General features: G+C 60.4%; 3 protein-coding genes across 3 annotated transcripts; all 3 read left to right on the top strand.

Moving 5' to 3' along the window:
• Positions 1-155: 155 nt before the first annotated feature.
• On the top strand, positions 156-701 carry TRAVEDRAFT_41372 (uncharacterized protein; the record flags this gene model as incomplete). The annotated part of the gene is made up of 3 exons (XM_008033894.1): positions 156-291; positions 353-510; positions 588-701. 3 exons carry the CDS (start codon positions 156-158, stop codon positions 699-701), a joined length of 408 nt encoding a protein of 135 aa, XP_008032085.1.
• A 7,255-nt stretch (positions 702-7,956) lies between these two features.
• Positions 7,957-9,832, top strand: TRAVEDRAFT_61778 (uncharacterized protein). Its single transcript, XM_008034257.1, has 6 exons — positions 7,957-8,019; positions 8,076-8,472; positions 8,532-9,039; positions 9,093-9,219; positions 9,276-9,312; positions 9,369-9,832. The coding sequence occupies exons 1-6, from the start codon at positions 7,969-7,971 to the stop codon at positions 9,626-9,628; spliced, it is 1,380 nt and encodes a 459-aa protein (XP_008032448.1). The 5' UTR covers positions 7,957-7,968; the 3' UTR covers positions 9,629-9,832.
• Positions 9,833-12,504: 2,672 nt separating this feature from the next.
• Positions 12,505-15,394, top strand: TRAVEDRAFT_55030 (uncharacterized protein). Its single transcript, XM_008034150.1, has 4 exons — positions 12,505-12,897; positions 12,956-13,222; positions 13,284-13,529; positions 13,588-15,394. The coding sequence occupies exons 1-4, from the start codon at positions 12,588-12,590 to the stop codon at positions 15,213-15,215; spliced, it is 2,451 nt and encodes an 816-aa protein (XP_008032341.1). The 5' UTR covers positions 12,505-12,587; the 3' UTR covers positions 15,216-15,394.
• Positions 15,395-15,584: the final 190 nt, after the last annotated feature.

Here is a 15,584-nt window from a genome sequence, read left to right as displayed (position 1 = left end):
CCCGAAGCGCATCTCTTGCGCTCGGCGCGCACGTTGCGACCGCCGCGTCCCAGACTGTATACGTACGATACGCTATGAACGTCCCCACCCGCCCTTGTCCCGAGCCTTCCTCCTGACGCCTGCGGCGTTCCCGGCGTTTGTGCGTGCTGGCGACGATGTCAGGTCAGCCGTCTAGTGTGCGCCTCCGGATGGCCCGTACTCACCCTCGTTGGCGGGACACTCGTCTCGCGAGCACGACGACCACTGAGAGGTGCCGCCGTGGTTTGCGCGCTGCCAAATCAGATGAGGAAGGTAAGCTCGTCGCTGTGTCTTGGCTCATACATGAATGTTGCACTCACCATAGTTGTGTCAGATGACCCCGGGAGCACCTGCGCCGACCTCCTCGCCAAGACTCCGGACGAGTCCGCGACCAGCCGCGCCGCGGCGGGCGCACGGAGACAGATACCGCCTCCCCGCTGCCCTGGCTGCCAGAACGCCGCAGAGCGGGCTGGCGCGGTGGCGCGCGCGGACGTATGTACTATACCGTAATGGACGCCCTATCATGTATGTACATTGTGCAATACGCTGCCTGACCCTCCGCGAGACAGCGTGTCCGCGTGCGCCCTCGACGTCGCCGCCTCCCGCTCATCGAGCGCCCAGCGCTGCTCGTTCGCGGCGTATTCGTCGTCTGCCACACCGGGCACACTGCGAACGACTCATGAGGTAAGTGGATGCCGTACGCGCACGTCGCCGCCCAGAACTCACCGTGTCGCCTCGCATCCTGTACCTTCGATGTGCCCGGCGGATGGATGTCGGGTTCGCGTGAAGCTACATAAAAGAGTGAGTCGGATCGCGCGTCCTCGCATGCAGACGAGAAACTCACATTCTGTGTAGGGCAGATACGCAGACCCGGAACGGATCCCAGCCGCGCGCTCGACGTTGACGTAGAGGTATTCAGCATGCAGCGTGCTGTATGCCCCTGCGCGCGGCCACTCGGGGTGCCGGGCTCTGGTAGAGGTATGTTATGTATGTGTTTTGTTTCTCGGGTTGCACGCTGACGTACCATGACTTGCGCATAGATTGCGTGACCCGCGGGACGACCAAGACGTCGTTCGACGCGACCGCGGGATCCTATCGAGTCGCACTGTGAAGTTGCACACGGTATACCAGCGACGCACCTCAGAACACGACGACAATGGTACATGCCCTCTTGAGTCTCTGCGCGTAGGCTGTGAGCAAGGCTGGGACCCAAGTCAGCATTCGTACGGAACACGAGAGGACACGTACCGGACTCGGGGATGCGGGCACCCACCCTTGAGCCCCAGACAGCTCTCCGGGTCTCAAGCCTGAGACCTTCATGCCGCCCGCGCTGTACGCTTCGCGTGGCATGCCTTGAATGCGTGCTCGCACACCCGCGGCGCTGGACATGAAGAGGTTAGTGACGAGTCTATTCAGTGAGGGATGATGATGGACCTCTCGCAAACAGGAGACATCCCTTGTCCAGGGCGAGACAACAGGTGATGAGAAGGGGAGGGGAAGATGGGGATATAGGAAGGAGGTGCGGGAGCGGAAGGAGACGGTGAGCACGCTCGCGTCGCAGCCGGGCTCGTACTTATCCTCGACATGATTTAGGGCCGCCCTCCGTCTCCGTCGCACCATGGTCCGTGCGGCGACCGCGCACTCGAGCCAGGCCTACCTCCGTCGCGCGGAATCAGTCATTTATCGCGCCCAGGCAACGAACTTACGAGAGGACCGGAGAAATCCACCGAGCCCGATAGACCGCGAACCAACCGGAATACGACACGCCTAGCCGAGCGATACGGGACGAGCGGGAGAGGACACGCACGGACGCATTGCGGGAGGGGACAGGGTAACTACGCGGCGCGGTATGTTTCACCATCTGGTCTCGATTTGCAGATGGCGGACACGCTCGCTTCGGATGGCCGGCACTCGGTACGCGAGATGCTACGGACCGCCCTCGTTTCGAGGGACCATGGGCACCATTGTGCTGGGGAAGGTATAGCATCGGTTGATGCATCTCGGAGTCGTCGGGTCAGCGGCGGGCAGGATTAGCTCGAGCGGCGGGTTTCGTCCTCCAGGTCCTCGCAGAGACTATGCGGCGGCCCTCCCGGACTGTGTTACAGTCATTATTGAGTTTGTATCAGACCTGGTGCATGTTTGCAACGATGAATCATAATTTTGTACTGCATGCTTCTGGGTGTCTTTGGGTGTGCACCGCTCACGAACAGGTTGACGGCGAGTTGTACATACATAGAACATTGTGAGTGCACCTTCTCGTGCGATTATAGGTGTTGAAAAATCCCACATGCAGCCATGCACATATGCCATATTGAATCTGCAATAGGCAGACAAGCCGGAGCGGAAACGGCAACTGACTGGGACAAGGTGATAAAGTGGCAGCACCGACTGCCATGTCTCGCCCGAGTGTGCTGAGCGGCCATTCGCCAATTGCCACACTCACGCCAGTGTCACGCAAGATATTCAGCAGTGTAGACTGCAGAACAGGAGGGTTGTGAGAGCTTCTCCGTGTGCAATAATTTGGTACAATACACCATGGCGCACCCGATCTGACTGAAGGAGTGTGCCAACGGCGGCTGAAGTTGCATGGTGTGAGGAGTTTCCTCTTGAAACGGACAAATTCTGAGTACACCTTCAGTCTGACCTGCCTTGGAGGAGGGCTTCAGGCTTGCCTGCATGCTTCTGGTCATGTTCCGCTGCAGCTGAATTACGGAGCAAGTGACTAGGCCAGCTTGCGTAGAAATGTACTGGTATTCGAGCCTGAGTTTGACTCCAGAGGCTGCTTCCCCAAATTACTTTCGGGATCTTGATTATTTCCATGACCGCGAGGCAGATGACTCGGACTAGTATCATATATCGGATTTGATAACATACTACCTATGCATACAATGCCCTAGACACCAGGACACGAGAGAAACAGCGCTTCCGGTGGTATGTGGTGGCACATGTTCAAGCTCCGAGTCCCCTCAGGCAGAGGCTCGCCCGAAACCTCCGAAACACTGCAGCTGCTCTCGCACGCCCAGAAGTCGAATCTCTTGGCAGATCACTTTTAGAGGTTCCCGATGTGCGACACTTGCATGATACGAGAGACCTCACACCCAGAGTTGTTGTGGCAGATCCGTGGACGGCATTGAGCTGCTTGGAGCAGGTACGCGGCTATCTGGCGAGACAAAGGTGAGCTCCGAAGGAGTGGGTGCGACCCGAGATTTCCGGAGCGCTGTGCCTGTTGTCAAGGTTCGCACTGCAGCGTAGAGCCCAGGAGTGCATTGAGTAGGCGCAGCTGGGTTAAACAGTGCTAATGACAAGAAAATGAGAGTCGTGGCACTAAGCACTGAGTGTGCGGGCCGCACTGGGTCGAACCTTCTTACCGGAATAGGCAGTCTGAGCGTAGAGAAAGATTTCTGCCTCTCGCTCTCACACAATGTTTGACAGCTACCACGACCACAATGGGTTCGATGACTTCGCCGGATGTCCGCGTGGCGTTCAATATAGGTCAGCGACATGCGCGCGAGTGACGTAGGGTGCAAGATCTTGACTGCAGGGCCGCGGGCGGCTTTGACATCTCAGATCTAGGCATTACCGGTAAGCGCAAACCTTCGCCCAGCCGGCGCCCTTGCTTTTGCTTGTGAAATATCACACATCTTGTTTGATCAATCCAAGACATTAATTATGTGGCCTATGAGAGGCTAGAAGTGGAGAGGTCAAGAATGATAGTGTGGGGAGCAACGAGCTGCACACATTATTATTCCTGAATCCCTCCAGTTCTGGATGGATGAGTAGTCAAGCCCCAAATGGATCGGGGTGCGTGGTGTGATATCCCAGCCTCTGGGCTTGGAAATGAGGGCCATTTCCCAGGCGTTGACGTACAGTAACAAATCAGAGGTGACACTAAAATGGAGACCACTGTCCGATCACCCCGCAGCCGGAAACAATGGGCACAATTGGCCAAGTACACGGGAGTAAGCAAATATATGCTACAAGCGGGCGGCCATGAATACCGTGGGTCTAGGAGACAGAAGATATCGTTGCAGACGCCGTGGGCGGGCAGGCAGCAACCGCTTGCCACCATCACCCTCTCACCGGCACATGCGCACGCGGCACAGCAGCAGGCTAGTATACTTGCCGCACCATGCCAACCGTATGCAGTCTGGGCCAGACGTCCTAGTCATCCGGCGAGACTTACAGAATTGCTGGCGGCGTACCCCACGCACCTATGCCCCACGTCCCCTCCATCCACTCCATCCTTCCACCCGGCCACCCCGCCCTCTCTTCCGTCTTACACCAGTGCGTGCCTCGCCTTGTCACCTCTCCAGCGCATTCACCATATCTCCTAGAGCCGGCTCTAGTGTTCACAGCACCGAACACTGAGTGGAGACGTTTCCGCACAGCGGCATTTGTCAAACCCACACCCATGTCCATGCTGGACCACTCGAGACATGCCTTTCAGCAGGCTCTTGGGAGGGCGGTATCAGTGATTGGCCGACTTCTGCAGGGCATGTTCCGAGACGCTGCCCACAGCCGTGTGAGTGAGTGGGTGGAGGCTCACCTTTGCCAGCGAGCGAGTGTGGTGGGGCTAGCCTCGTCTAGCAGCTTGGTGGTGGAGTCGCAGCACCTGTTAGGGCAAAACAGTGAGTACATGATTCTGAATCGGGATGTATGGGATCGCGAGCTCATCGTGCACTGGGCACCGCAGATGACATGCATGGTACATGCGCGCGGTGCCGGGGCGCCCACACCGCACGCCATGGACGGCACGAACCTCCGCAAGAATGAGAACAACGCAGTACTTGCGCACGTGGAGAGAGCCCGCGCGCAGACAAAGTAAGTCAACGTGGTTCGTCACTCATCGCTCGCATCCGTCTGCTCTCCGAGTCGGCACACCCGCACCACCTGCAATGTCTCGTCTGTTGTCAGACACTCCCTCTTCTCCGTATGTTCGTCCACTCTCCCGTACTCGCATCGTCTCGCGCTCACACGCATCCTCTTGACAACACTCACCTTCGCTCGCGATGATCTGAATGCGCCGCCCCACCGGCCGCGAATTCCAGAGAGGAGTCCCATGCATGCCGTGGTGTTCGTCTTACGCGCAAGACGCCCACGCCCACGCCTGGACTTGGACTTGGACGCGGTGTCGGCCCGCGCGGGACGCCCTACCGCTGTAGCATGCCATCTTGCGGACCCAGCGCGTGCGGTCGACACCACGGCAGCGCAGCCCACTATTGGCCCTGAGGCCTCATGGCGCACGAGTGTCGCATGCTTGCTCGCTGCACGCTGAAGCCCGAGACACGTTCTCGTCCTCGACCGTACATCTGACTGGCCAAGGGGCTCCCGGGTCCCCGTCGCAGTCTCAGACAGCCTCCCGAGCTACCTTTGACAACGTGCGGCGCACTGTTTCGGTGCCGGTAAGTGCCACATCCTGATATATAGACCTATGCCTTACGTGTCGTCCGGCAGGATACTCCCACTCACCTTCCATGCGCTCTACGTTTGCGGGCGCAGCCTGATGAAGCTCCAGGTAGGGCGGGCGCTCCGGAAATGGTGCAGTGCTCCGGGCCCGTGTTCCGAGAGAGGACGTCCCACGGGGAGACACGGTACGTATTCAATTTATCTTGATCGCGCTGTAGCTGACTTGAGAAGTCGTAGATGGCGGGTTAGTACGAGAGACGAGAGACAGTGAGCGAGGACGCTCGGTGGTGGTAGGGAACAGTTGAGTGGCTGCGCGGCTGTCGAAATCGCGAGTCGCGTTGTGTTAGGCGCTGGTCCCGCCTCTTCTCACTTCTCGCTTCCGAGAAGTCGCTCGAAGTTGTGCTTCTCGCTCCCCCTTGCCTTGCCCTCCTACCGCGCCGGCCAGCGAGGAGCGACAGTCGTCCCCTTTCAATTCACACGCCCTGTTTGTCACTGGCGAACTACAACAGCGTCCACACGCTCGGCAATGACGGCTGCACGAAGTTGCCGTCATAGCGGGCCTCTAGAGAGCGCGCGTAACGAGCTCGGAGACATAGTACGTACCGTGTCTGTTTGCTGCAACTCCTGCTAACTTGTGTGTTCCAGAGCAGATGCGAGGCGGCGATCGGAGGGGGTGGTGGTGGGGTGCAGCCAAGCGACGATGTCGACGCGACTTCGGACATCGCGGGCAGCACGGGGATAGGCGCCCGTATGTCGAAAGTCATGATCTTGGGCTCACTCGCTCTCCTCCTTCTCTCTTGCCGTGCTTGGCCTCGCCCCCTTTCAAAAACAGGTCCCCGCGTCTCGACCATGTGTCTTGGCCAGCCAGTCGGCACCCCCTAGACATACTAGCAGAGCCTCTTACTCACCCTGCGATGACGACGCCAAGTCCCGGCCCATGCAAAGCAAATGTTCCGGAGAGCGCGTAGCGTTGACAGTGTACGCCCCGAGGATTCTCGTATGTGTATGGTCCTGTAATGAGCTCCGAGAGACGGTACGCGCGGTACCTCGTTCGAGTTTGGCATTTCCCAGCTGACTTACGTGATGTAGACAATCTACTCTGTACAGAGCCGTGGGGCATATCGGAGCGAGCGCGAAGCAGTGCGAACGGGAGGCGGCGGCGGTACAGCTCAAGACAGCGACGACGCGACTCAGGCTGTCGATTTTTCAAAATCGAAGACTGCCCCGGATTAGGCGCCCGTCTGTCGAAAGTCGAATGGGCCGCTTCGCCGCTCCGGCGCGCAGATCTCCTCTCCCGCCCGCGGAAAACCCCTCCCACTGGCACCTCCGCTCGGATAGCCACTTGGTGGCTTCCATCGCCCGCAGGATGTACTGCACACTCCGGGACGGCGATGCGAAGTTATCATAGCGGAGGCCTTAAAGACGGCAACATGCCGCATGCGTCCCATGACCGCGTCCCCGCGGAGGGCGATCGATATTATGAGGTAAGTGTTGCCGGCTGCTGGGAAAACAAATTACTGTGCTAACGTGCCCGTGGAAGTGTAGGTGCATGCTTAATACCAAGCTCGTGAGGCCACGGGAGGCCAGCAGGCGTGCGGCGTGCGTACACAGACATGCCAGTGACGCCGCCGTGGGGCAAGGGGACTCATGCAACCCGGGGTTCGTGGCTTCTCTCGCTCGCAGCTACTCGGTTTAGGCGCCGGTGTCCTCGGACCGCGCGAAGTCGATTTGGAACCCCCTGCGTCCGGCTTGACGCGTAGTACGCCTCTCCCATCTTCCCTTATGAGCGACCACAACACCGGCACAGCACTCCCGTCTCGCCGCAGCCCGTGCAACGTGTCCCGGACGTGCGAAGTCCAGGTGGCTGCGCGAAGTGGGAAACCAGCGGGCCAAACTGGCTGAGTACGTGGTATGCGGCTCCTTGTAATATGCGAATGTTTACTAACCGTTCTGGTGTTGCGGACGGCCGTAGCGCATTTCTCATTCCCTTCGCGGACGCTAGACCGGCGCCGAACACCCTTACCGCGCCCGCACCCGCGCGCGGGGGTGTTCCGAGAATAATGCAAATTCAGCCGTATATAGCGCGCGTGCGTACGCGCTCGATTCAGGAGCAGGGACGAGGAGCAGGGACGACGGAACGCAGGACTTGAACCTTTGGAGGAGCGGCGGAATAAGCGCCCGCGACGTGGTGAGTGCGCGAAGACGTTTGCGGCCTCTGTTTCTCGCTTTTTCTTCGTGTTCCGTGTGTATAGGATGTGTAGGAAGTCTCGAATACAACTGCGTCGTCTCTGCCTCGTTCGAAGAGCCCAAAGAGCCTGTCTCGAGTGCCCCGTCCTCGACCCCACGTGCAAATACAAGCCCAGGATTCAATACGAGCCCAGGATTCCATACTAACCCAGGATTCACGCAGAGTCCGCGAATTCATCTGGGAGATCCAGCACCGTCGCAAGATACCCGCCCAGCCGAGATCCGCCCTCCACGATCGCCGCGGCCGCGCCCACACGAGCAAGCTCCGACTCGAAGTGTCTCAAGATCTCCCGCCTGATGAAGTACTTCCCCGAACAGAACGAGCTGCAGATGCGGCAGCGGCTCAAAGTAGGTTTAATATTCGCGACACACTGCGCATGGCTCGTCATTCATCTGCTATTTAGGAATTCATGGAGCACCACCGGCGCGGTCCACATCAAGGCTTCTGGCGCCTGAAGGGGAACTGGACTATCCCGTCCGATGCGGACATGCTGAAGATGGTGACCCCAGAGCAGGTCGTCCTCTCCGAAAGCATGCAAGTTGGCCAGCGCCACCTGCAAGACTCCGGCTACAGCTTCAATGGCGAGGTAGCGGAGGAGGACGAGGGCAACCTCTCCATCGAGCAGCAGCTCGCGCCGTGGATCACGACGAAGAACTTCCTCTTCGCCACGCAGGCCAAGGCGATGCTCAAGCTCCACGGCGAGGGCGACCCGACCGGGCGCGGCGAGGCGTTCAGCTTCATCCGTGTCTCCATGAAGGACATCTTCGTCAAGGCCGGGGAGGACTACGAGCAGAAACTCGGTGCGTGCCCCCGTCGTTCCTCTCCGGAGCTTACGTTCACACTCTGACATTGCGCACAGCGGAGGCCGAGAGCCGGCCCAAGTCCGCGCATCGATACAACGTCGCCGAGCAGCAGCAGATCTACAAGTCCGAGATCGAGCGTATCTGGAAGGCGCAGTTCGACTCGCTCAGCCGCAAGGACGAGCCGGAGCTCACCGCCGAAGAGCGCGCCGCCGGGCGCGAGACAGACAAGGACAACAAGCGCATGCAGCGGCGGCAGTCGATGGGGTACACCCCCGCGCACTCGCCCCCAGAGACCCCTGGGGCGCTGGGGCCAATCTCCCCAACCTACAGCCGGGGGTCGTCGCTGGCGCGCGAGCGCGAGATGAGCCTGGGACCGGACGCACAGCGGCGGGTGCTGCGCATCAAGCGCTTCGTCGACGGGGAGTGGAAGCTGGAGATCGTGCGTGACCCGTCGGTCATTACCGCGTACCTCAAGAAGCGCCAGGCGATCGAGGAGGAGAACATGACGGCGGATGCACTCGCGCCGACCGGCGACGCTGAGCGCGACAGGCGTGCGAGGAAGAGGTGCGGCGAGCTCGTTATTTAATGCTTTACGGCGATAGCTGATGCTTCTGCAGGATCGAGGAGGAGATTGCACGGATGAAGAAGAACCAGGAGCGGCGGCTGCACCGGAAGAATGCGAAGATCGTCAAAGAGGGCGGCACCCCGCTGCAGCTCAACCGTCCGATCAAGCCCGACACTACAGTAAGCTCCTCCCTCTCTTTTCTCCGCCGCTCTTGCTGATACCCTGGTTTTTTCAGCGCCGCTGCGGTCACTGCGGGCAGATGGGCCATATGAGTAAGTCTCACGTCTTCCTCCTGTCCTCGCATGTGCTAAAGAAGTCCGCGCGGCAGAAACGAACCGGAAGTGTCCGCGCTGGGCGGAGTTCAACCAGGGCACGCCCCCGCTGCCGACGCCGTCCGCGTCTTCCCCGCCCGCGACGTCCCCCACCAGCAACATCGGGCGGCTTCTCGTTCGGGGGCGCGCAGGACAGCCTGTACTCGCCTGGAGCGTCGGGCTCGTTGCGTCCTGGGCCGTTCCCGGGCACACATGGTCCGTCGCCGCTCGCAACGAGCCCGCCGATGATGCCGGCGGACGACGACGACGACGATGAGGACGTGCCCGCGACGCCCTCGGGAGCACCCAAGATCAAGCTGATGCTCAAGAAGTCGTAGGTCCGATGTCGTACGCATTGTGGACTCCGCTGGGATTTTTTCTGGTCGCATTGGACGGTAATTATGTATTCTAGAGTCGGGCATATCGTGCCTATGTATCTGTAGTATTCGCATGCTTGTAATCGACCTGCTTCGACAGCGTCAAGTCCCTCTCATGGCATGCGGGTCACGAAGGCTTGGCTATTAAGAACGGACTGCCGCTGTGTTGCATGTGTGCTTGGGTCACTCGATAGGTCCGATGTTCTCTGTGCGAAGACTGCGCTTCCAAGCCTTGGATGACTGACCACGACCGCTCGGGCACGCCGCGCGCTGCGTATTTTTGGCCGTGGGTATGGGACGCCCGCAGAAGTCTTGGAGGCGCGCTCGCGGAAGTAAGAATTGGCATCACATTTACATCACAGGGCTATCGCTGTTAAGTATGAAGCCCGACATGCCATCCTAGGCAGGGCTCGACAAAGGGTTTCAGCGCCCGGCGGAGAAAGCTTGACCTACTAAGTATCAGCGTTCCAAAATTCTATCCTCACATCGAGCGCAAGGGGACCCAAAACATTTAATTCCGACCGGTCGTGCGCGCCGTCGGTGCTCAAATTTGGAGACAGAGCTTGATTGCAGTGTAGCTATCTACAGCAAATCCTTAAGTGTTCATAGTTTCAAGGAGGGAGAGATTATTGCTTAGTCGACTACTACTAGGATATTAGCACACGACACACAGGAGCATCATTTCCAAGGCCTGTGTGTGCCCGCGGCCCGCGCTCGCACGCCGCCGCTGCAGATATCATTGCGGGGAAGCCGTCCGGAGCGAACCGGCGGCGGACGTTACGGAACGCGAAGCCTTCTTTGCGGTCGAGCCGGCGGCGACAAGGGTGCGTTGTGAGTAGGCTTACTCATGCATTCCGGGAGTGTGGTGCCTACAAAGCGGCATGAGAGATCCGCCGGAGGGGCATTCGCTCATGTCGTCGCACGAGGTATGTCCTGACAGGGAAGGTGCTCGCGTAGGGCGTCCGTGAGGAGCTGAGAAGTCGACGCAATTTGATCATGGGTATGCATCGGGATGACGAGGGTAGTCCTCCGGACGCTCATGAATACTGTCTGGGTAAATTGTGGGTAAATTGGCGGCATGTGAGCTGGAGTAGTTTGACACGGTCGACAGCGCGCCTGTGGGTGTAGTTGTTATCGGTTAAGGGGCAATTGTAGGTGCGCGCAGCGTCCGCGCCAACGCCAATTGCTGTGCCTGCGCCGCAATAGTTCATGCCAAGGCGCAGCAGTATGTGCAGAGGCCGTGGTGTCCTTGACACCGGCGGCGGGGCTGGAGAGAGCTAAGACCCCGGAGGCCAAGTGCAGCCCGCCATCGCCAAGCCAGCGCAAGCCGACGGCCAAGAGCGAGATCTTCGATCGGGCATCTGCGATCTCTGAGCCCGCGCATATGCTTGGCAATTATGAGCAGACGCCACCTCCGAAACTGACACTCACCTTCGCTCGGCCGTTACGTGAGCAACGCACGTTCTTTATATCTTGGTCGTGCGACGCGTCGGGGAGAAGACTCAAGTGCGTAAGCTGGTAGGCCAAGGTAGGCTTTTAGGTGCGCGCCGCGTCCGATTATCCCCTTTGGTCGCCGCGGGAGGGGGATGGTGTGTGAGGAGCACCACGCGAGTCGGACCTGCACTCTCACGAAAATGGCCGGGTCGGGCAGGGGACGACAAGGACTGTCAGCGACGGTGGAGGTTCCTCCCGAGCGGATCCGTCGCTGTCAGCGTCGCTTCTCCCGTTCTGGAACGAAAGCTCTCCCCCTCCGTCGGGTCGCGTCGCCAGTATCCCACGAATCCTGCCGGACGGAGGATCGTGGCAGACAGGCGCGCTATTCATGGCCTCGAGGTGCTCCTCCTGGTTTGACCGATGGGTCGAGGGACAGGTTTCCGGAACGGTGGAGAGCGCACAAACTCCCCTCAACGGCCACGCACGATGCGCACGGGAGGCAGCTGGCAGACCGCTGTAGATCACATCCCGGGAGAATCCCGCGAAGTCCAAAGCTTCCCTAGAAAACGAGGTGAAAGGAGACCTGCTCGGGGAGGTTAGTTCAAGCTTTGAGGGAAGATTCGGCTCCCACTTCCAGCGTCGCGGTTTGAAGCTTGGAGCTTTGCCCGCCGTGCACACCGCGTATATGCGGTCGGCCTCGGATCTCGAAGCTTGTCATTTCGGTAGCGTGTGCCTTTCCTGCTGCGTTTCCGTTTCGGGTTACGTCGGACGCAGGATGCGAAGCTGCGCTGCGGGAATGTTTCCACACGGAAAATATAGGAATGCGATGACAGCACTTACGGCAAGTCGACTGTGCATGCACGAGCACCGGGAGGGACGCAAGCTTGGCGAATTTGCCGCTTGGCGGCCATGTTGAACCTTGTGTGGGCAGCGAGCCGCTGGGAGCGTCTTGGAGGCTTGGATTCATATCGGCCCCTTCGACCCCTTTCCGCATACCCTCGGTGCCGACTAACGCCTCAAGCACCGCGCAACGTGTTCTGCGGAGATAAGTCGCCCCTTCAGAGAGCCAGGTTGGAGATTGTGCAGCGTGTTTCTGAGGATGAGCAAGGAGGCATGTACGCCAATGTCGTGGTCGCGCGCAAAGAGACCGCGCGGCTCGTGAAAACGAACGGAGGCGCCGCGCAGAGGGGTATTACGTAAGCTGTGCCAAGGGGTGCCAAGCCCTGGGCGAGATTGTCTTGGCAAAGGACGGACTGCCAAGAGATCGACATCGGCGACAGAGTTAAAGAGACTATCCGCTCAGGCATGGACCAAGACTCCTTCCCCCATCTCGTCCCGCTCTCCACTCTCCAGTACAACCTCCATCGCCAGCTCTACCCCTTCGACTTCCTCGACCCCGGCGCACAGCACCCCCTGCCGCCCGCCATGAGCCAGCCCCCGCAGTCTCCGAAGGCCTCAGCCTCTCCGCCCCCCGCGTCCTCCTCGGACTCTTCCGAACGGAACCAGTCTAGCAGCGGTTCCTCAAGTGCCGCGCAGTCCACCTCACAGGAAGATGGACACGCCTGTCAGTGGATGGACTGCCAGAAGGTCCTGGGAGACCCAGAGACGCTCTACAACCACCTTTGCAACGATCACATTGGACGGAAGAGCACCGGTAACCTTTGCCTGACGTGCAAATGGAAAGATTGTGGGACAACGTGCGCCAAGCGCGACCATATCACAAGCCATCTCCGAGGTACGTCAACTGTCCCATTCGCTGCTGTCCACGGGCTCTCAACCCATGCGTACGATAGTACACACACCCCTGAAACCGCACGTCTGCGATATTTGCAAGAAACCCTTCAAGCGGCCGCAGGATCTCAAGAAGCACGAGAAGATTCACACTGAAGAGCATCACGCACAGCACAAGCACTCCAAAGCGATCACCGTTACCGACCCTACGTACAGCCAACGTATACGCGGCGACGACAAGAGACCACTTGGGCCTCCCTCCTCGCAGCACCAAATAAACATCGCTCGCGCGAAGTCCACTTCTGCTCCCCTCTCAGACAGTTCATCTGGTGAGCCTACAAGTTATGCTTCGATAGGAACCTGGAGGTTAACAAACGTCTCCCGCGTTAGGTGCAGACTTCGGAGTTTTACCCACACCATCGCCGGAGCTCGATTACGCGCAAGATGCCTCGGCCGCGCACTCCCGAAACCAGCTGTACCGCATCCAGCCTCCGCTCCCCACATGGGAAGTGCTTCCCGAAGACATGCAGGGCAGGAGCGTTCCCGTCAGCGGCGCAAAGCGAAGTTACGACTATAGTGTAGACGACTTCTTCACCGACGTGAAGAAGCGCCGCGTGACACCGGCATACGACCCCCGTACGTGTGCTCACTCGGCAGCAATATTCTCTCGAGCATGTGCTGACCCGTTTTCTAGATATGGCTGCCCGTCTGAGCAACCTGGCGTACCAGCAGTCACTCAGTGCGACGACGCACGGTGCTCCGGGAAATGGGCTGCCCCAGATGCACCACCTACCCCACAATTTCAACCCGCGCTCGGTGTCGTTCGACATCCGGACGCCCGAAGAGCTCGCGGCCGTAAACGAGTTCCTCATCACGCTCGGACGCGATGTTTCTGCCGGTGGTCAGCACGGCTCCAGGCACCAGCACTCACAGTCGGTTCCCCACGCTGCCGTCGACGACGCGTCGTTCTTCGACCCCGCGAATCTCGCGCAGCTTGGCCTTGCAGGCATGCCCGGTGTTCCTTCCGGGCAAGGGCCTGGCTCGGGCGCAGGGTACCACGGCGACTCTGGCTTCGTCCCAATGAACGAATACGCACAGCAGCAGATGCCTTCCTACCCCAGCAGAGCCTCGCACCAGTCGGTCCAGGCCGTTCAGTTTGGGATGTACCCTCAACAGGACATCGGCGGCGGCGGCGGCGCCCCACCGATGCCCTACACCTCGCACCGCTCGCGAAACCACCGCGCGTCCTCAGCAGAGGATCACTACAACTCGTTCAACAACCACTCTCCGCCCTTCCCTGACCAGTCGTACGGGATGCAGAACGGGTACGCGCATTACCTCACACCGCCGCTCGACCTCGGCCCGGGCGCGATGAACCCAGGCGCGTCCCCGCACTCGTCACACTCCGGCATGTCCACGCCCCCGAACGCGACCCCACCGCACATCCCGCTCACGGTCTCACCAGAGAGCGCGGCTGCCTTCGACTACGTGCGCGTGAATCGCGCGCCGCCGCCCGTCGTGCAGCTCGGCCAGGTCGACTACGGCCAGAAGAACATGCGCACGATCGTCCCGCTCAAGAGCGCCGGGCCCGCTCCCGCGGGACTGGCAAGTCGCCCAGAGCCGGTCGAGCCGAAGCTGGGCGCGGGCGGCGTGCACCGCGGCCCGCCGGCGCGACTCACCGCGTCCTCCGCCGCATCGTCAGTCGCGTCGTCTTCGCTCACCCCCAGCAAGAGCGGCAACCCGCTGTACCCGCTGCTCACATCGGGCGACGAGCGGCTCAAGCTGCCCCCGCTCGGCGCGCGCTTCCGCTCCCCGTCGCCATCGCCCTCTCCCCCTGCGACCGCGGCCAGCTACGCAGACTCCCGCGCATCGACCGCCTCCCCCACCGGCTCGCCGTCGTCCCGCCGCAGCCCATCGCCGATCTCAGAGGACTCGCGCACACCCTCACCACCGCGCTCGTCTTCATCCACCCCAGTGCCCTCGTCCGCAGAGGCGCAGCGCGTATCGTACCCCGTACTGCCCCCAATCAGCTCGCTCGGAACGTATCCGTCCGCTTCCGCACGGCGCGAGCACGCCGAGGACCTCGCGCGGCGCGTCGGCCGCATCGAGCTCGACAGCCGCGTCGTCTCCGAGGAGGAGCGCCAGAAGCACGCGGCGCTCGTGCGCGACCTGCTGCTCGCGATCAACGAGGAGTACCGGCGGAGCTTCGGGACGCCCCCGCCCGCGAGGGAGGCTCGCGAGCGGCTGCAGAAGGCGCCGAGGCAGGAGGAGGTGCGTGGCATGGAGAAGGAGATGCGCGACGTGGAGATGATCGCGGCCTGAGCGCGAGGGAGCGAGGAGCGAGGAGTTGAGTGGACGCTGGATGTGTGTACCGGCGCGCGCTGGTGTCTTGGATGCGTGGGTGATATCTTGTCTTGCGAAGCTATATATGTATCCGTTGTTGTACTTGTACGTAGTTCGTCCCGACATTCCTATGGTATACATAGTCGTTCGCGGTCTTGAACTATCGGCGGACTCGCAAAGGCGGCGGAATGGCAAAGTTGCGGCTTCGAGGGGCGGTGGCGCTGTCCGAGAGCGGCCTCGCGAACTATCTTCGCGCCACCTGGGATGTGCACGGCGGCGTGGTACGTACGTTGTGCTCTTCTCGAGGACGCGGAGGTCAATGCGAGCGGACTGCGGGTCCCAGCTCTC

The sequence above is a fragment of the Trametes versicolor genome (assembly GCF_000271585.1).
Source record: "Trametes versicolor FP-101664 SS1 unplaced genomic scaffold TRAVEscaffold_1, whole genome shotgun sequence".
Lineage (NCBI taxonomy): Eukaryota > Fungi > Basidiomycota > Agaricomycetes > Polyporales > Polyporaceae > Trametes > Trametes versicolor.
Note: the sequence above shows the minus strand (reverse complement) of the source record. Positions and strands in the feature narration are given on the sequence as shown.